The sequence below is a fragment of the Thermobia domestica genome, chromosome 1 (assembly GCF_964235325.1).
Source record: "Thermobia domestica chromosome 1, izTheDome1.hap1.1, whole genome shotgun sequence".
NCBI lineage: Eukaryota > Metazoa > Arthropoda > Insecta > Zygentoma > Lepismatidae > Thermobia > Thermobia domestica.
In genome coordinates this window covers 72,931,287-72,944,810 of record NC_137454.1, presented here as the reverse complement: position 1 = coordinate 72,944,810, position 13,524 = coordinate 72,931,287, and the positions used below count along the sequence as shown (strand labels likewise).

The following is a 13,524-nucleotide window of genomic DNA, read 5'->3' as shown; positions in this document are numbered from 1 at the left end:
AGTATTGACTTTTTCTTCTAATAGAAGTTGTTCAAACAGAATTTTATGAGTGAAAAATGAGCGGATGTTGAGGAATAAGAATATGAGAGCCATGATAAAAGCCATAGTGAAGATAGATTTAGACAGCAGTTGTAAGTGGAGTTGCATGGAAATGTACGTAGGGGCCATTATAGGTAGCATGGAAGTCAAGATGGAAAAGGTTGCGAGCGGCATGTTGAACATGCTGTAACATGAGTGGCCGTGCAAAAGGTTGGACGTTCTGAAGGGTCAAAGTGATGAATGCTAATAATTGATGAAGAGTGATATATTGATTGGGTTCCAGGGGTGTATCCACTGTTTGATTCTGAGCGTCGTGAGTACGTAATGGTACTACTAGCTCTGGTTTAGACTCTTCTGGAGTAGGCCGAGATTTACATTTATAACTGTAAGTTGGATGAGATCTTTCGTGGCAAGTATTACAAGTAGGAGCTTGTTGAAGATTAGTGCAGGTGCGAGTTGGATGTGGTCCAGAGCAATATCCGCATTTGAATTGGTTTGTGCAGCGATCAGTGGAGTGCGTATTGTATTCCTGGCATCTTTCGCATCTAAGAGGAAGTGGTGCTGGTGATCGTGACGGTTCTACACGATGTCTCTTTTTGAAGATGAATACTCCATTATCTAGTAGATCGTTGATCGTTTCTTGTGAAGTGGTCAAGATCCGGACCATGTAGGTAGGCCCCTGGTTATTCCGAATACGGATACATTTTTTGAAGGAATAGGCTTCCTCTCGTAGTTCATCTTCAATCTCTGCATCTGTTATCGACGGATCAACCCCGCGGACCACTAGCGACATGGTAGGTGGTTGGCGTGGGGGTGGGCGCTGTTTCTGCTTATTGTTAGCGAGTGGAGAAAGTGTTATGGTTTTTCCGAAGATTTCGAAGCTATGTTTATCTCGGATGGTTGTAGCAAAGTTTGGTGATGATGACTTGATGATGAAGCCATTCCTGGTTTCTATTATTTGTGATATCTCAGAGCGTGGTCGGTATTTCAGAATTTGTTGAAGAAGAAGTTTCGAATTCCGGTACTTCGGATCGTAATTTTGAAGAAGATAGCTATAAATGTCCGGTTTCAGCTTTGGAGGAGGCAGAGGAGGAAATTCCTCGTCAATGATGAGATGGTCATCGTCTGAACTAGAGATGCTGTGGGCATCTGTATGGTATTTCTTGGATGGTGGCGATCTTGACGACGGTACTGGGCAGCTAAGAGGTGAGCGAGATCGATCTGGGCTTGTTTCTGCTGTAGACGTTTCCCTACGAGGCTTCCGCTTTTCCGTCTTCGTCGAGATAGTAGAAGGTCTGGATGCTGATGGTCCTGAAGCCTGTCCGGTATCCATAGCCAGATACCATAAGCGATGTGAAATTATACACTGCTAACTGTGAAGTGATGGAAGCGAAGCGAAACGAAGGATTCAGAATTGATGAGCAAAAAATACACAATAATAGTGTACTTCAGCAGGCTTCCACTTGGGTGAAACCCTCGATCTCTCGTAACCTATCGCCCAAAACTGAATTCCGATCGCCGTGCGTCCACACGTACGCAAGGAAAGCAGTCTAGACTTGTTACGAAAGCTGTACTGCGTCAGCTGGTAAAGTATGGACTTTACTTGTAATCGTCTCAGTTATATAGACGCTCCAGGTGAGGCGGTGGCGCTGCTGTTCCCTCATCATCATATCATTAGTGGTGGCGCTGTTATCTCCGTCATGCAGGATATTACAGTATTCTTGGGATGTATAATCAATTGTGTGAAACCGTTTCTCGATATCTATTAATGTGTTTGCTCTATTGTGATCAACTTTAAAACGGGAAATGGTTGATTTCAACCGCCTTCGGATTGATATGACCTTAATCAACAAACCCGACTTCTAACCTTTGACCTTCTACACCGTGGCCAAAATTGGTGATTCATTAAATAGTCCTTGAGACTATTTTTCTCCTGATGGACGGATAGACATGATACCGTAAATATATAAAGGAGTTTTAATGAACCGAATTCCTTTTACTAGTATATTAAATATTAACGTCTAATATAATAATGCGGATATTTCTAGTATACGCAAATATTGAGATGTGAAATATTTACATTAAAAATTATAGTGCAAAGAAAGATTAGCTTACAAAACAGCTATTCTCTTATTTTTATTCCTTAGCGAAGAAATCCAATAAGAGTTTGGCCCGACTACAAGGTTGTTTATATTGATACAATGTATATATTATTGTTATATTGTATATATAACAATAATATATTAAGTAGAAACATATACTAGGTTTATTAATTGGATTTTGACGTTTCTTGTTAACACCGAGACTAATTGAAATGACCCCCCACTGATTATAATACAATCTGAATCACTCCTATTGAATCTTAGGCAAGTTCTCACGCCCGAAATCGAACACAGGATTACGCATACAGAAAACACATATGTTGGACATTTCACAATGAAGAATACATATGTATATGCACAAATGGTAGACTCTGTACTCGTATGAGCAACTCAGGGAACCACAATAGTACGAAACATTTTCTAAATTTCGAGTAAATTGAGAAAGAATATTCAATATCATAATGCAATTTAACGTAATGACACATACCAATCAAGCCTCCCTTGCCATCTGCAGGTACAATTTCGAAAGCAAATTACCTATACACTTTTCTGTGATTCGATCCCAACCAATTGCACCTAACTTGATTTCCCTAGCATTGGTTCTTATCATCATGTTCACCCGAGCCGTTCATGCATATAGCGTATATAGCTCACAGCGCATGATCTATGATAGTAACATACAGTGCCGGTTTTTGATTAACAGTATTCTTTGATAGGCATTGAGTAACTATATTATTTTAATTGATCATGTCTGTGAGTTGTCCTTATATATTGCAATGAGAATTTCACAGATTTTACTATATGTTCTCTGACAAACTAAAGACATTAATACTGCATTGTGAAATCCACCTACCCTCCATGTGAAACATGTTTTTCCATTCTCGCTGTGTTATTACAAAATCTAAGTTTCACTTATGCAGAAAGCCGCAGGAAAAAAAAAAAAAAAAACTAGCTGTTTCGATTAGTATACAAAATAAATATTTCATGTAAGTTGTATATTGAAACATGTAATTTTCTCCGCAAACGTTTCTTCAGGTCAATTGTGATCAATTGCAACATTTATTGTAAACAGTAAATGCATGTTTCATTATTATTTCAATTTGTGGTGTGTATATTGTGCTGTACGTATATTGATCGCTACAGGTCTGGTTTATTTAATCGGACCTGAAAGTACAGCACCGAATTTAATTTCGAAGAGCTAATTTTGCTATCTTAATGAGTATCAAAATATTGGACTTATATTAGAGTGGTCTTAATTTTTCGCCTTCCGACTTTCGACTTTTCTGATCCTCACCCAGTAAATTGGTTCCATATCAAACCAAAGACCAATTAAATAATATTCTATGGTGCCCCAAGCGAGCGTAAGCTTTTAATGTATTTACAGTATATAATGTTAGGCAAAGATACCTTGTAGCCTATAATTTGAATGACTAGAGGGAGTTACATCACATCTTGGATAGGGGTAATGGAGGTAGAACCGCATCTATTATTGTATACTATCATCATGGCGGCCATCTTGAAGTTCATCATCTTGGATTCAGGTTCAAAAAGTTTACTAGGAGAGGGGCATGTAACATTGTTTTGCCGTACTTTTCCACTACAATCACACATTTAACGTTATTTCCAACTTAAGAGGCGTCATACCGGCGAAATTAAAATACCGTTAATTTTACAGTATGTGATATCTTCAAATAGATAAAAGATAATCGAAATGTGGAACAAGAGCGTCCTAGACAAGATCATTTTACAAGAGATACCGTTATCACGACTCACTTATCTTCTTTCGATTTCGAGCCATTTTGAAAATCGACATTTATTTTCGCGTTTCTAAGCGGCTGAAAACGGAAAGCCACTAGGTGACTTGTGATAACGGTACCTCACGCAAAATAACATTGTCTAGGGCGCTCTTGTTCCACATTTCAATTATCTTTTGTCTATTTGAAGATATCACATAATTACTGTAAAATTAGCGGTATTTTAATTTCGCCGGGATGAAGTATCTTAACTCTAATCACGTATCTTCAGATGTTTATTAACTTACAATTGCCTTTCCAAGCTTACAAGGTACTTTTTGCCACATACTGTAAATGCATTGAAACCTTGAGGGGCTGCTTGGGATACTGTTTTAATAATATTTTAAGGATCCCCACTTTTCAGTATGTCTTATTTCTTTGAGCACATGTTACAGCTATAAAACACGTGCGATTGTTTATAAACACCGATACAAGCAGACGATACACGGAACAAACAGGAAGACAAGAAGTCGACACGGTAGAATCCGAAGATAGATGAATCGCCCAGAAGTCACACATAAAAAAGGAGCAGGAGAAGACCAAATTATCAGTTTACAACTGATCACATAACCTACAACACCTATCTCTGAGATAGCATTGGACGAGGGAGTTCCCACCTTACCTAATCTCTGGTAGCTGCATTGGTCGAAGGAGATCTCTAATTACAATCCCCTCTGGGAGCCGCCTTGGGCGAAGATTGGAAACATTTACTTTGTATCTTAAACAAAGAAACTTTGTAAATTGTTTTACAGAAGATTAGTTTTACAAAAAAATTGATGAAGGGCTAATTCCGGACTAGTATTGGCTCTACCGAAAGAGTATTACAATATCCAATTGAGCTGATTTTGTCATGAGTTGTCTTTGCCTGATATGGAACCATTTTAGGGAAATGAGAATAAAAACATTTGGAAGTCAAAAAAATAAGAACCACCCTAATATTTATATAAGCCTATATTGTCATTGTTCAAATTGGATGGATATAATGAAAATTACATTGATAGTTACTGTATAATGTGATAATTGATTGACATAAATACTATCAAATTGAGCGTTCTAGGATATGATAAAATAATTCCTATATAAGACAGTTGCAAGAAGACTTGTCCGTAAAATAGTTCTGTCGAAAGTTCATATACCATATATAAACAAATATTACCACTCCTATCATCATCATATATACTTCTGATGCTAAAAAAAAAAAAAAGGTCAATTTTCGAAGTTTGTTCTCGAGAGATATCAAACATATATAAAGTTTTAGTACCGTCTGCTTCAAATTCTCCCCTTCATTTCTTCTTCAACACCCATCAAATGTAAGGTTAATATTTTACGGAATTTTCTCATAAAATTTTGTGGATGTCTTTATTTAAGATGGACCCATCATGTAACATAAAAGAAAAAATGAAGAATATAAAAGAGAAAATGATTATATTCTTCCCAAGAGTTTTCAATCTACTAACTGTCATAATTCTGAGGATGCAAACGACACCATAAATTTCGCATCATTATATGCAGAAACTATTTGATCATAAAAAAAAAAGAAAAAGAAAAAAGACGTTTGTAGCTCCTACCGCAGATTCCATCTTATACGAACTCAATAAAGGAGAAAATATACTCCACTTTGTTATGAGTTCCAGAGAGAAAATTGACTTCATTCATTTCATCCATACGCAGTGTTTAGTGGTTGAAAAATAAGGGAATAAACTGTACCATTCGTAGACTCTTTGACGCGTTAACTGAGATGGAAAATTTCACCTGAAGCAGAACAGAAATATGGAAATGTGGAAATCAATCTCTTATATCAATTTTCTTTCTTTTTTATATCCTATGAAAAAACAAAGGATTTACAAAAATCATTTCCAAATCTAAAAGTATGATTCCCACTTTTTTTTAATACAAGACTGATCCTGCGTAATACATCTCTCCATGGTCATCCATATGGGAAGGCATGAGGTGAGATCGCTACTTCTTGCTACTGCAAAATACATATTATACTTAAAAAGAATTGAAAGAACAAATACGTAAGTTCACGAGTAAAAATAGCTATATTTAATATATTATTTTTATTTATTGTTGCTCAAGAGACGAAAGGAGCCAAAAAGTTTGTCTACAATTCTCGTCTCGTCTCGATTCTTGTTGGAATTTGAAAATGGTACAAAGTGCTTACGAATTTTACACTAACTGTTGCTAAGGAAAATGGGAGTTAGTATGTGTAAATAGAATGCAGATAAAATATAGTTTGAAGATTGATTGATTTGTGATTCAAGATTACATAGAAAATTATAAACGATAAGAAATATGGTCACGATTGGAAGCTATGTTAAGATAAGGAGTTTATGAATAATATAGTTTTAAGAGATTCAAAAGATAGTCACGGCACAGATTAAGAATAAAGGATAATAGATTATTTCAGTTTTGTGTATTTGTAATAGATCTTAACAATTCTCGGAAAGATTTTCTCGACACATTTTCTAAATTTATGTATAATATTAATCCCATGATTTTATTAATTTTATCTAAAAGTTATTAAAATCCGTCTGCGTCACTAAGGATCCACGAAGGGTATAATGTAATAACATTTAAACCATACTTATTATTGATGTATATTAAGTAATGACTTGGATATCTACAAATGTTGGTAATGACTTGGCTATCTACAAACGTTGGTAATGACTTGGCTATCTACAAACGTTGGTAATGACTTGGCTATTTACAAACGTTGGTAATGACTTGGCTATCTACAAACGTTGGTAATGACTTGGCTATTTACAAACGTTGGTAATGACTTGGCTATCTACAAACGTTGGTAAATGCTCTTCATTGTGCTCGTGCAACCAATTTACCATTTTTTTAAACTATGGATCACGTAACACTAAAACACCACTATGAATCATATAAGACTAAAACAATGTTTGAGTTCCAGGAGTTCGGTGAAGTAGTGTTACCTACGACACTAGAGAAATTTCTCGTTTTCTCTCGTCTAGTCTCGAAAACGAGACTAGAATTGACATGTTTGTCGTCTCGTCCCGAATTTGAAAATGCACTTCTTGTCTTGTGGGCAACACTATAGCCCTTTTCAAACGTTAATTTGCGTGAGCTTAAGCGGACTGTTTGTTTTCTCCAATCGCAGTTACGTGATGTTGTCAATTTGTGACAGACGATAGTATACTGTCTTTTCGTACCATCGTGAATGTTGTCAATACCAGACGCAATACCTAGAAATATTATATCACTCTAGGTTACTAATTACTCTCTTTAGCAAGCAGAAAAATGAATTATGAACACATACGTACAGTGTTCGAAGTGGGGAAAAAAAAGCAGAGGCGGTATGTTCTATTACGCTTTTGAATCCACGTACCGGCTATCTAAATGTTGAAATACAGTGAGGGTATATTGCCTAAAAGATTACATTTTTCTTTAGAATGCCTGAAAACCACTGGAAAGCTTCTCTTTAGTTCCGGAGAAGGGAACATGAAGAAACTTCGATCCATCGCCAACAACTGAAAAAAATATATATAAAATATATTCCCTTATGTTGTATTATAGTTTATAGAGTTTATAGAGTTGTATTATAGTTTTTATATATATAAAAATGTCAAAAACCGAATTTTTATATTAACAATTTCCTGCGGAAAAACTCCTGGACCCTCACTTGACTGAAAGGTATTCCAAATCCCCGGAAGATCTGTCCCCACATTAAATAACCTGTAAAATCGCCCATGCTCGAAACACGGCATTTATATGAATTAAGACACACACGTAAATACGAAAGAAATAGTGCAATATGGCACATCAAAATATAAACTAGATGAACTTCTTTGAAGACGCCTCATTTTAAAAACAAAAGGTAGGAAAAAGATAATAAAAATGTCGGTGTTGTTAACTTAGAAATTACTTCTACATAAGAAACAAAATCGTTTTACGTGCAAAGCTATTTGTCAATTGCTGTGTGTAAAAATTGATTTATTAAAGGTATTTAGCATCTACTCTGCAGTGACGGTATGTCTTGATTACTGAAAAACCAGAGGCGGTATGCTTTCAGCAATGAAAAATCAGAGGCGGTATGGCATAACACCGCATACCGTCTCACTTCCAACACTGCATACGTGCAAACCATATGTTTCTATGTCAACTGGTTGTCATGATACAGACTTTTAAATGTTTCTACATAAAACAGTTGTGAAAATCTTTAGAATACATTGTCTAGCATAACTGCTAGTATATTTTGACACAAGCTTTTGTTCAGTATTTCTCTCTTGTATTCTGAGCTCTCTTTACTTGCAGATGCGTATGTATCCTTCAAAATTCAGAATTTCTGAATAAAAATACTAGTTCATTATGTGAGAAGAATGTTTACTAATTTAATTTGGACTTTAGTTTATGAAATTTGATTGATTGCAATTCATCACCCGCTTTCAGAAGTGAGGGTATATTAGGAGGATCTATTCCTTAAACCAAAACACTACCAATATAGAATTTCTATCCTCCGAGGCCACACGCTTTAGCCACTCTGCAAGGAAGGGTACGAATAGAGTACCTTGCGAGAGGTGTGATAAATTGAAAAGGATAGTTGAAGGAAATATTTCAGTTCAACATCCCAGGATTATACCCTTCAGTGTTTCTTCCAGACATGTTTTTGGGGGGGCACTGCCCCCCCCGGAGCTCCGAGAGTGCATCCCCGGAGAGACCAAAGTAATACATCTATAATATAATAAATAGAATAGTACCAGCAGTGGGAAATAAATATTTTCAGAAGACAATAAACAGATAAACAAACGGTTTTAATCTTGCTACTTTACCAAGGTGTTCTAAAGCTCGTGCCGATAGTTGTTTTCTTTTTCATATTTAGCAATTAGGTGGTATCTTATGTCTGTAACTGCCAACCTTGAACGGAAGAGTAACAATTGAACGTCGTGTTGCACGTATATCTGAAACGAATAACACATGTAAGTTATTCTGATTAGGTTAATATTGGCGATTATAGTTTTGTGCTTTCAATTAGTGTGTCTTGTTTACAGGTGAGTGATTTGTTCAGTATGTCTTCTAACAAGAAAAGGAAAAACGAAAGTCAAACATCTATCTTGAATTTTGTTATAAAGGAAAAAAAGTTGGACATTAAGCTTGAAACATCTGTGGACCCTGGCCCATCGAATTCCTTGTCGACTGACTGTACAAGTCTAAGTGATAATACGCCAGATAAAAGTAAGTGTAAGGGAAATGCAAACGGACTAGAACAAGAGAAGGATGTAAGTATTGATGTTGAGCAGTCGAAATGTATTTCAAAGTGTGCAGATGATAGGGCAAATATAAATGAGCAAAACCTTTGTTCTGTTGAGAAGAAGCGTTTGTATAATAAACAGTGGGAACAACAGTATGAGTGGCTGTACGAGGACAAAGTACGTGGAGGTGCCTTTTGTAAATATTGTGAGCGATATATGAAGAATGACCCTAATGTGCAGCAGAAAACGGGAGGTGTTTTTGTGACTCATCCATTCACAGCATATAAAAATGCATTAGGAAAAGACGGAAAACTAGAAAAGCATAATCATTCAAAAGCGCACATTGCAAGCCTTGAGATGGACAGGCTGCGAATGCAAGTAAAAAATAACCCTGTATACTCTCAAGTTCTTCGTCAAAGTGAAGCCGAAAAAGATCGAAACCGCCAATCGCTGGGAATGCTTATTCGTGGATTGTACTTCTTGGTTAAAGAAGAAGTGCCACATACAACAAAATATGAGGCACTAGTGAATAATTTGCTTGTACAGTGTAGTCCAGAACTAGAAACGTGGAAAAATGAACAAAGTGAACGCTCTAACTACTGCAGTAAGAACACTGCTTCCGAATTGTTGAGTTGTGTTGGTGAAGTCTTACGTTCTAAAGTGACTCAAAAAATCACAGATAAAAAGTTTTCGATAATGGCTGATGAAAGTACATCAATAAATAATAAAATGGCCCTTAGCATGTGTTTGCGATATGTAGAGGACAGTGCTCCGGTTGAAACATTTTTGGCGCTGGTGACCATACCTGATTGCAAAGTCGATACCATTGCTAATGCTATAGACACTGAAATGAAAAATCACAATTTGAAATACGAAAATCTCATAGCGTTTAGTTTCGATGGTGCGTCTAACTTTTCTGGCAACAGTTCTGGTGTTCGCAGGATTCTGTCAACAAAAGCTGGCAGAGATATACCGTATATTCACTGCAGAGCTCATGTGCTGTCACTTGCTGCTGCTACGTGCAGAAACAAGAATCCCAAAGTTAAAAGATTTTTCCATACATTGAAAGACATATACAATCTATTTAGTAGATCACCTAAGCGGGAAAACATTCTGCATGAAATTCAGGCAATCATAAACGATCCTATATTAAAAGTACCTGAATGCATTGAAGTACGGTGGCTAAGTCACTATAGAATTGTGAATGCAGTGAAAAGGTGCTTCTCGGGAATTTTGTTGGCTCTTGAGCATATTCACAAAGAAGGGGTTGATTTTGCGTCACTTGCGGGAGGAATTTTAAGCGAAATAACCAACAAAAGCTTTGTTATCACACTTTGTGTTATGGATGCATTACTAAGTGCGTTGTCTCACTTGAGTAAGCAGCTTCAAAATGCAACCTTGTCATTTTCATCTCTGATGTCTATGATCGATGCCACTAAAGAACATCTTACGAAGATAGCGGATGAATGTTGTAGCACCAATAGCGAATTGAGGACTATGATTTTGGAGGCCATGCAAAAGCCTGAAGAATTTTCGAAGACTTTTGTGGAAGACGAAGATCCTGAGAAAACGCTTAAGGACCTGAAGAGTTATGTGTTGCAGGTTGTCGAAGAGATATCAAATAGATTCAACGACCGCGCCCTTGGCCTAATGGAAAGTGCATCCTACTTCGAAAACATAGGCGTGTTTTTAAGTATCAAGTGTGTAGATGATGTAAAGAAACTGTGCAACTATTTCGTCGATGTTGATATGGAACCGTTATGGGCAGATATAAAGTCATTTCAATTTTTCCTTCGGTCACTGATGAAAAGCATTGAAAATGCTTGTTTGGATATAGACCCCGTTCTTCCAAAAGTACTTGAAGTGAAAATTGGTTATGAAAATCTACATAAAATATGTGAATCGGTCATGTGTGTACCTATATCAACAGCCAGTGTTGAAAGGTCTTTCAGCACAATGAACAGGATATTAACAAAATTGCGATCTCGTATGGCAGAAGAAAACTTGAAGCACTGTATGTTGATCAGCATTGAGGGTGAAGAAGTGCCAAATTCGAATTTTATCAATGAGGCAATCAATTCATACGCCAAAGCAAAGATGAGAAGAATACGTCTTCTTTAATGATTAAAAACAAACTACGAAGTGAATTTTTGTCATACGGACGAAGTTATAATGTAAAACTTTTATAAATGTCTATTGTATTTAATATTATTAGTACATTTCTATTGTATTTGCCAATTATATTTTTCGAACCGAAAAAAGAAAACTTTTACAGGCCATGAATAAATATTTTAACTTTATGGTGATGATTGGGATCATACACTTCAGTATTTTCGTGGACAAGAAATAACAATATTGACATTTTTACATAACTTTAGAAAAGAAGCTGCTAAGTTATACCGAGACCGCATGAAAATAATATGTGCCCCTCCGTATACTACGTGTGCCCCCCCGGAACATTTTTTCTGAAAGAAACACTGATACCCTTTAGGCTAAGGGACACGGATGATTAAGATAAGGAATGATGATGGAAGAATTGGTGGGATCAGAATGTGGGAGGAAAGAGGAGTACATCGAGAAAACTCGCTCAATGTCGTGTGAGGGGGGATCGAACCATGGACCCCACGCACTACAGGTAAGCGCTCTACCACTGAGCCACCGGCCCTCCAATAGTGGAAGGGAAATGGAGGAGAGATAGGACTCCAATTGATGAATGATATTTTAAATCTGACAATTAAGTCAGAGAACTTTCGAGTGTGACAGTTTCGAAATTTGTACCAAGTTGCTGAAGTTTAGTGTCCACTTTCCAGTACTGTGGCTATATGAGTTGGGTTGAGTTGATTTTGAGTTTAACGTCCCGTTCAGCAGCGAGGCTATATGAGACGTGGACCTATTGATTAACGTGGAATCCGAACCACATGAGCTCCCGCCGTGAATCGAACCCGGGTCTCCCACGCCATAGGCGCATACGCTAACCGCCTAGCCACGAAGGACTTCAAAACTTGTCGGAGGAGCTTGTCGCTATATTAGGCTATATGAACCTACAGTTTAAGGTGGAATCCGAACCATTGTAATGCGTTCAAATTCCGAGGCTCCCCCAAAGAATTCGAACCCGGGATCACGAACAAATTTACAACAAATGTATTAATGATGACAGAACATTCATAATGATGGTAAGTGATGGCCGCTGTTTATTAAAATAAACGTAAGTTTTTCTATTTTGTTGTCTATACTTGTGTGTTCTAGGGCAGTGTTCTACTAGCAAACTGAAAGAAGATGAAACCTGTGACGTGAGCTTTTATCTATCCTAGGAATTAATTGTCAATTTATTATTATTTATCCCAATTATGGAGTTCAATATGATTGTACAGTATTCCACATTCTATACCTGTTTTATTGTCTGTGCAACATTTTCGTCGGTTGTTGGAACAAAATAAAATACTATATATATATATATATATATATATATATATATATATATATATATATATATATATATATTTTCACGATTGCTGCAGGATGTACACTCATGTCCAAAATTATTGCCGCATGTCTATAAATATGTTGTTGCAGGAATATACTTTGATAACGAATTCGCCCAGAATTTCTTATAATGTTAGTATGTGTATAATCGGCAAAGACATGTATGTGGAAAATTTCATGTCAAAAGAGCAGTAAATAAGAACAATAAAATGATAATAAAACTTTCTTGTCCACTTGGCAACATTTCGTTTCACTCATTCTAATTTTCGGGGGCGCGGTGGCTCAGTGGTAGAGCGTTCACCTCTGGTGCTTGGGGTTCCGGGTTCGATCCCAGCTCCCGCCAAGTGAACTTTGTGGTGGACAAACACCGTGCTCGTGGGTTTTCTCCGGGTTCTCCCGTTTCCTCCCACTTTCTTCATTTCACTCATCTCTCATCATCACCGTCTCCTTTAGCCTAACCGGCATAACCGTGGGACGTAAAACTCAAAGATTTCATTTTTCATTCTAATTTTCGTATTTACAATTCTTTTCCTATGAAATTTACCACAAACATTCATTTCCCGATAATACACATAGTATTAGTATTAAAAGTACCCTCTAAAATCATTATCAAATTATATTCTTACAAGAAAAAAGTTATAGATATGCTACAATCATTTTGGACATGAGTGTACTTCGGAGAAAAGTACTAGAAACCAGTTACATGGAAGCCGAACTTACCGTAAAGACAAAGAAACCACATACAATAGCTGAAAAGTTGTTAATATATGCTTGTAAAGAGATGGTGAAAATAATCCTCAGTGCAGAAGCTACTAGTGAAATTTTCCAAAACTTTTTTTCTCTCTATGGCTGATACAATCAGTCGCTGAAATATATATCTCCGTGAATTGG

At 36.7% G+C, this 13,524-nt stretch overlaps 1 protein-coding gene across 1 annotated transcript; it reads left to right on the top strand.

The window, feature by feature from the left end:
• The first annotated feature begins 8,967 nt into the window (after positions 1-8,967).
• On the top strand, positions 8,968-11,271 carry LOC145686264 (zinc finger MYM-type protein 1-like). Its single transcript, XM_081759422.1, has one exon. It carries the CDS (start codon positions 8,968-8,970, stop codon positions 11,269-11,271), a length of 2,304 nt encoding a protein of 767 aa, XP_081615548.1.
• The last annotated feature ends 2,253 nt before the right edge of the window (positions 11,272-13,524 follow it).

Coding starts and splice junctions, on each gene's coding strand:
- LOC145686264 (XM_081759422.1), top strand. CDS start 8,968: ATGTCTTCTAACAAGAAAAGGAAAAACGAAAGTCAAACATCTATCTTG.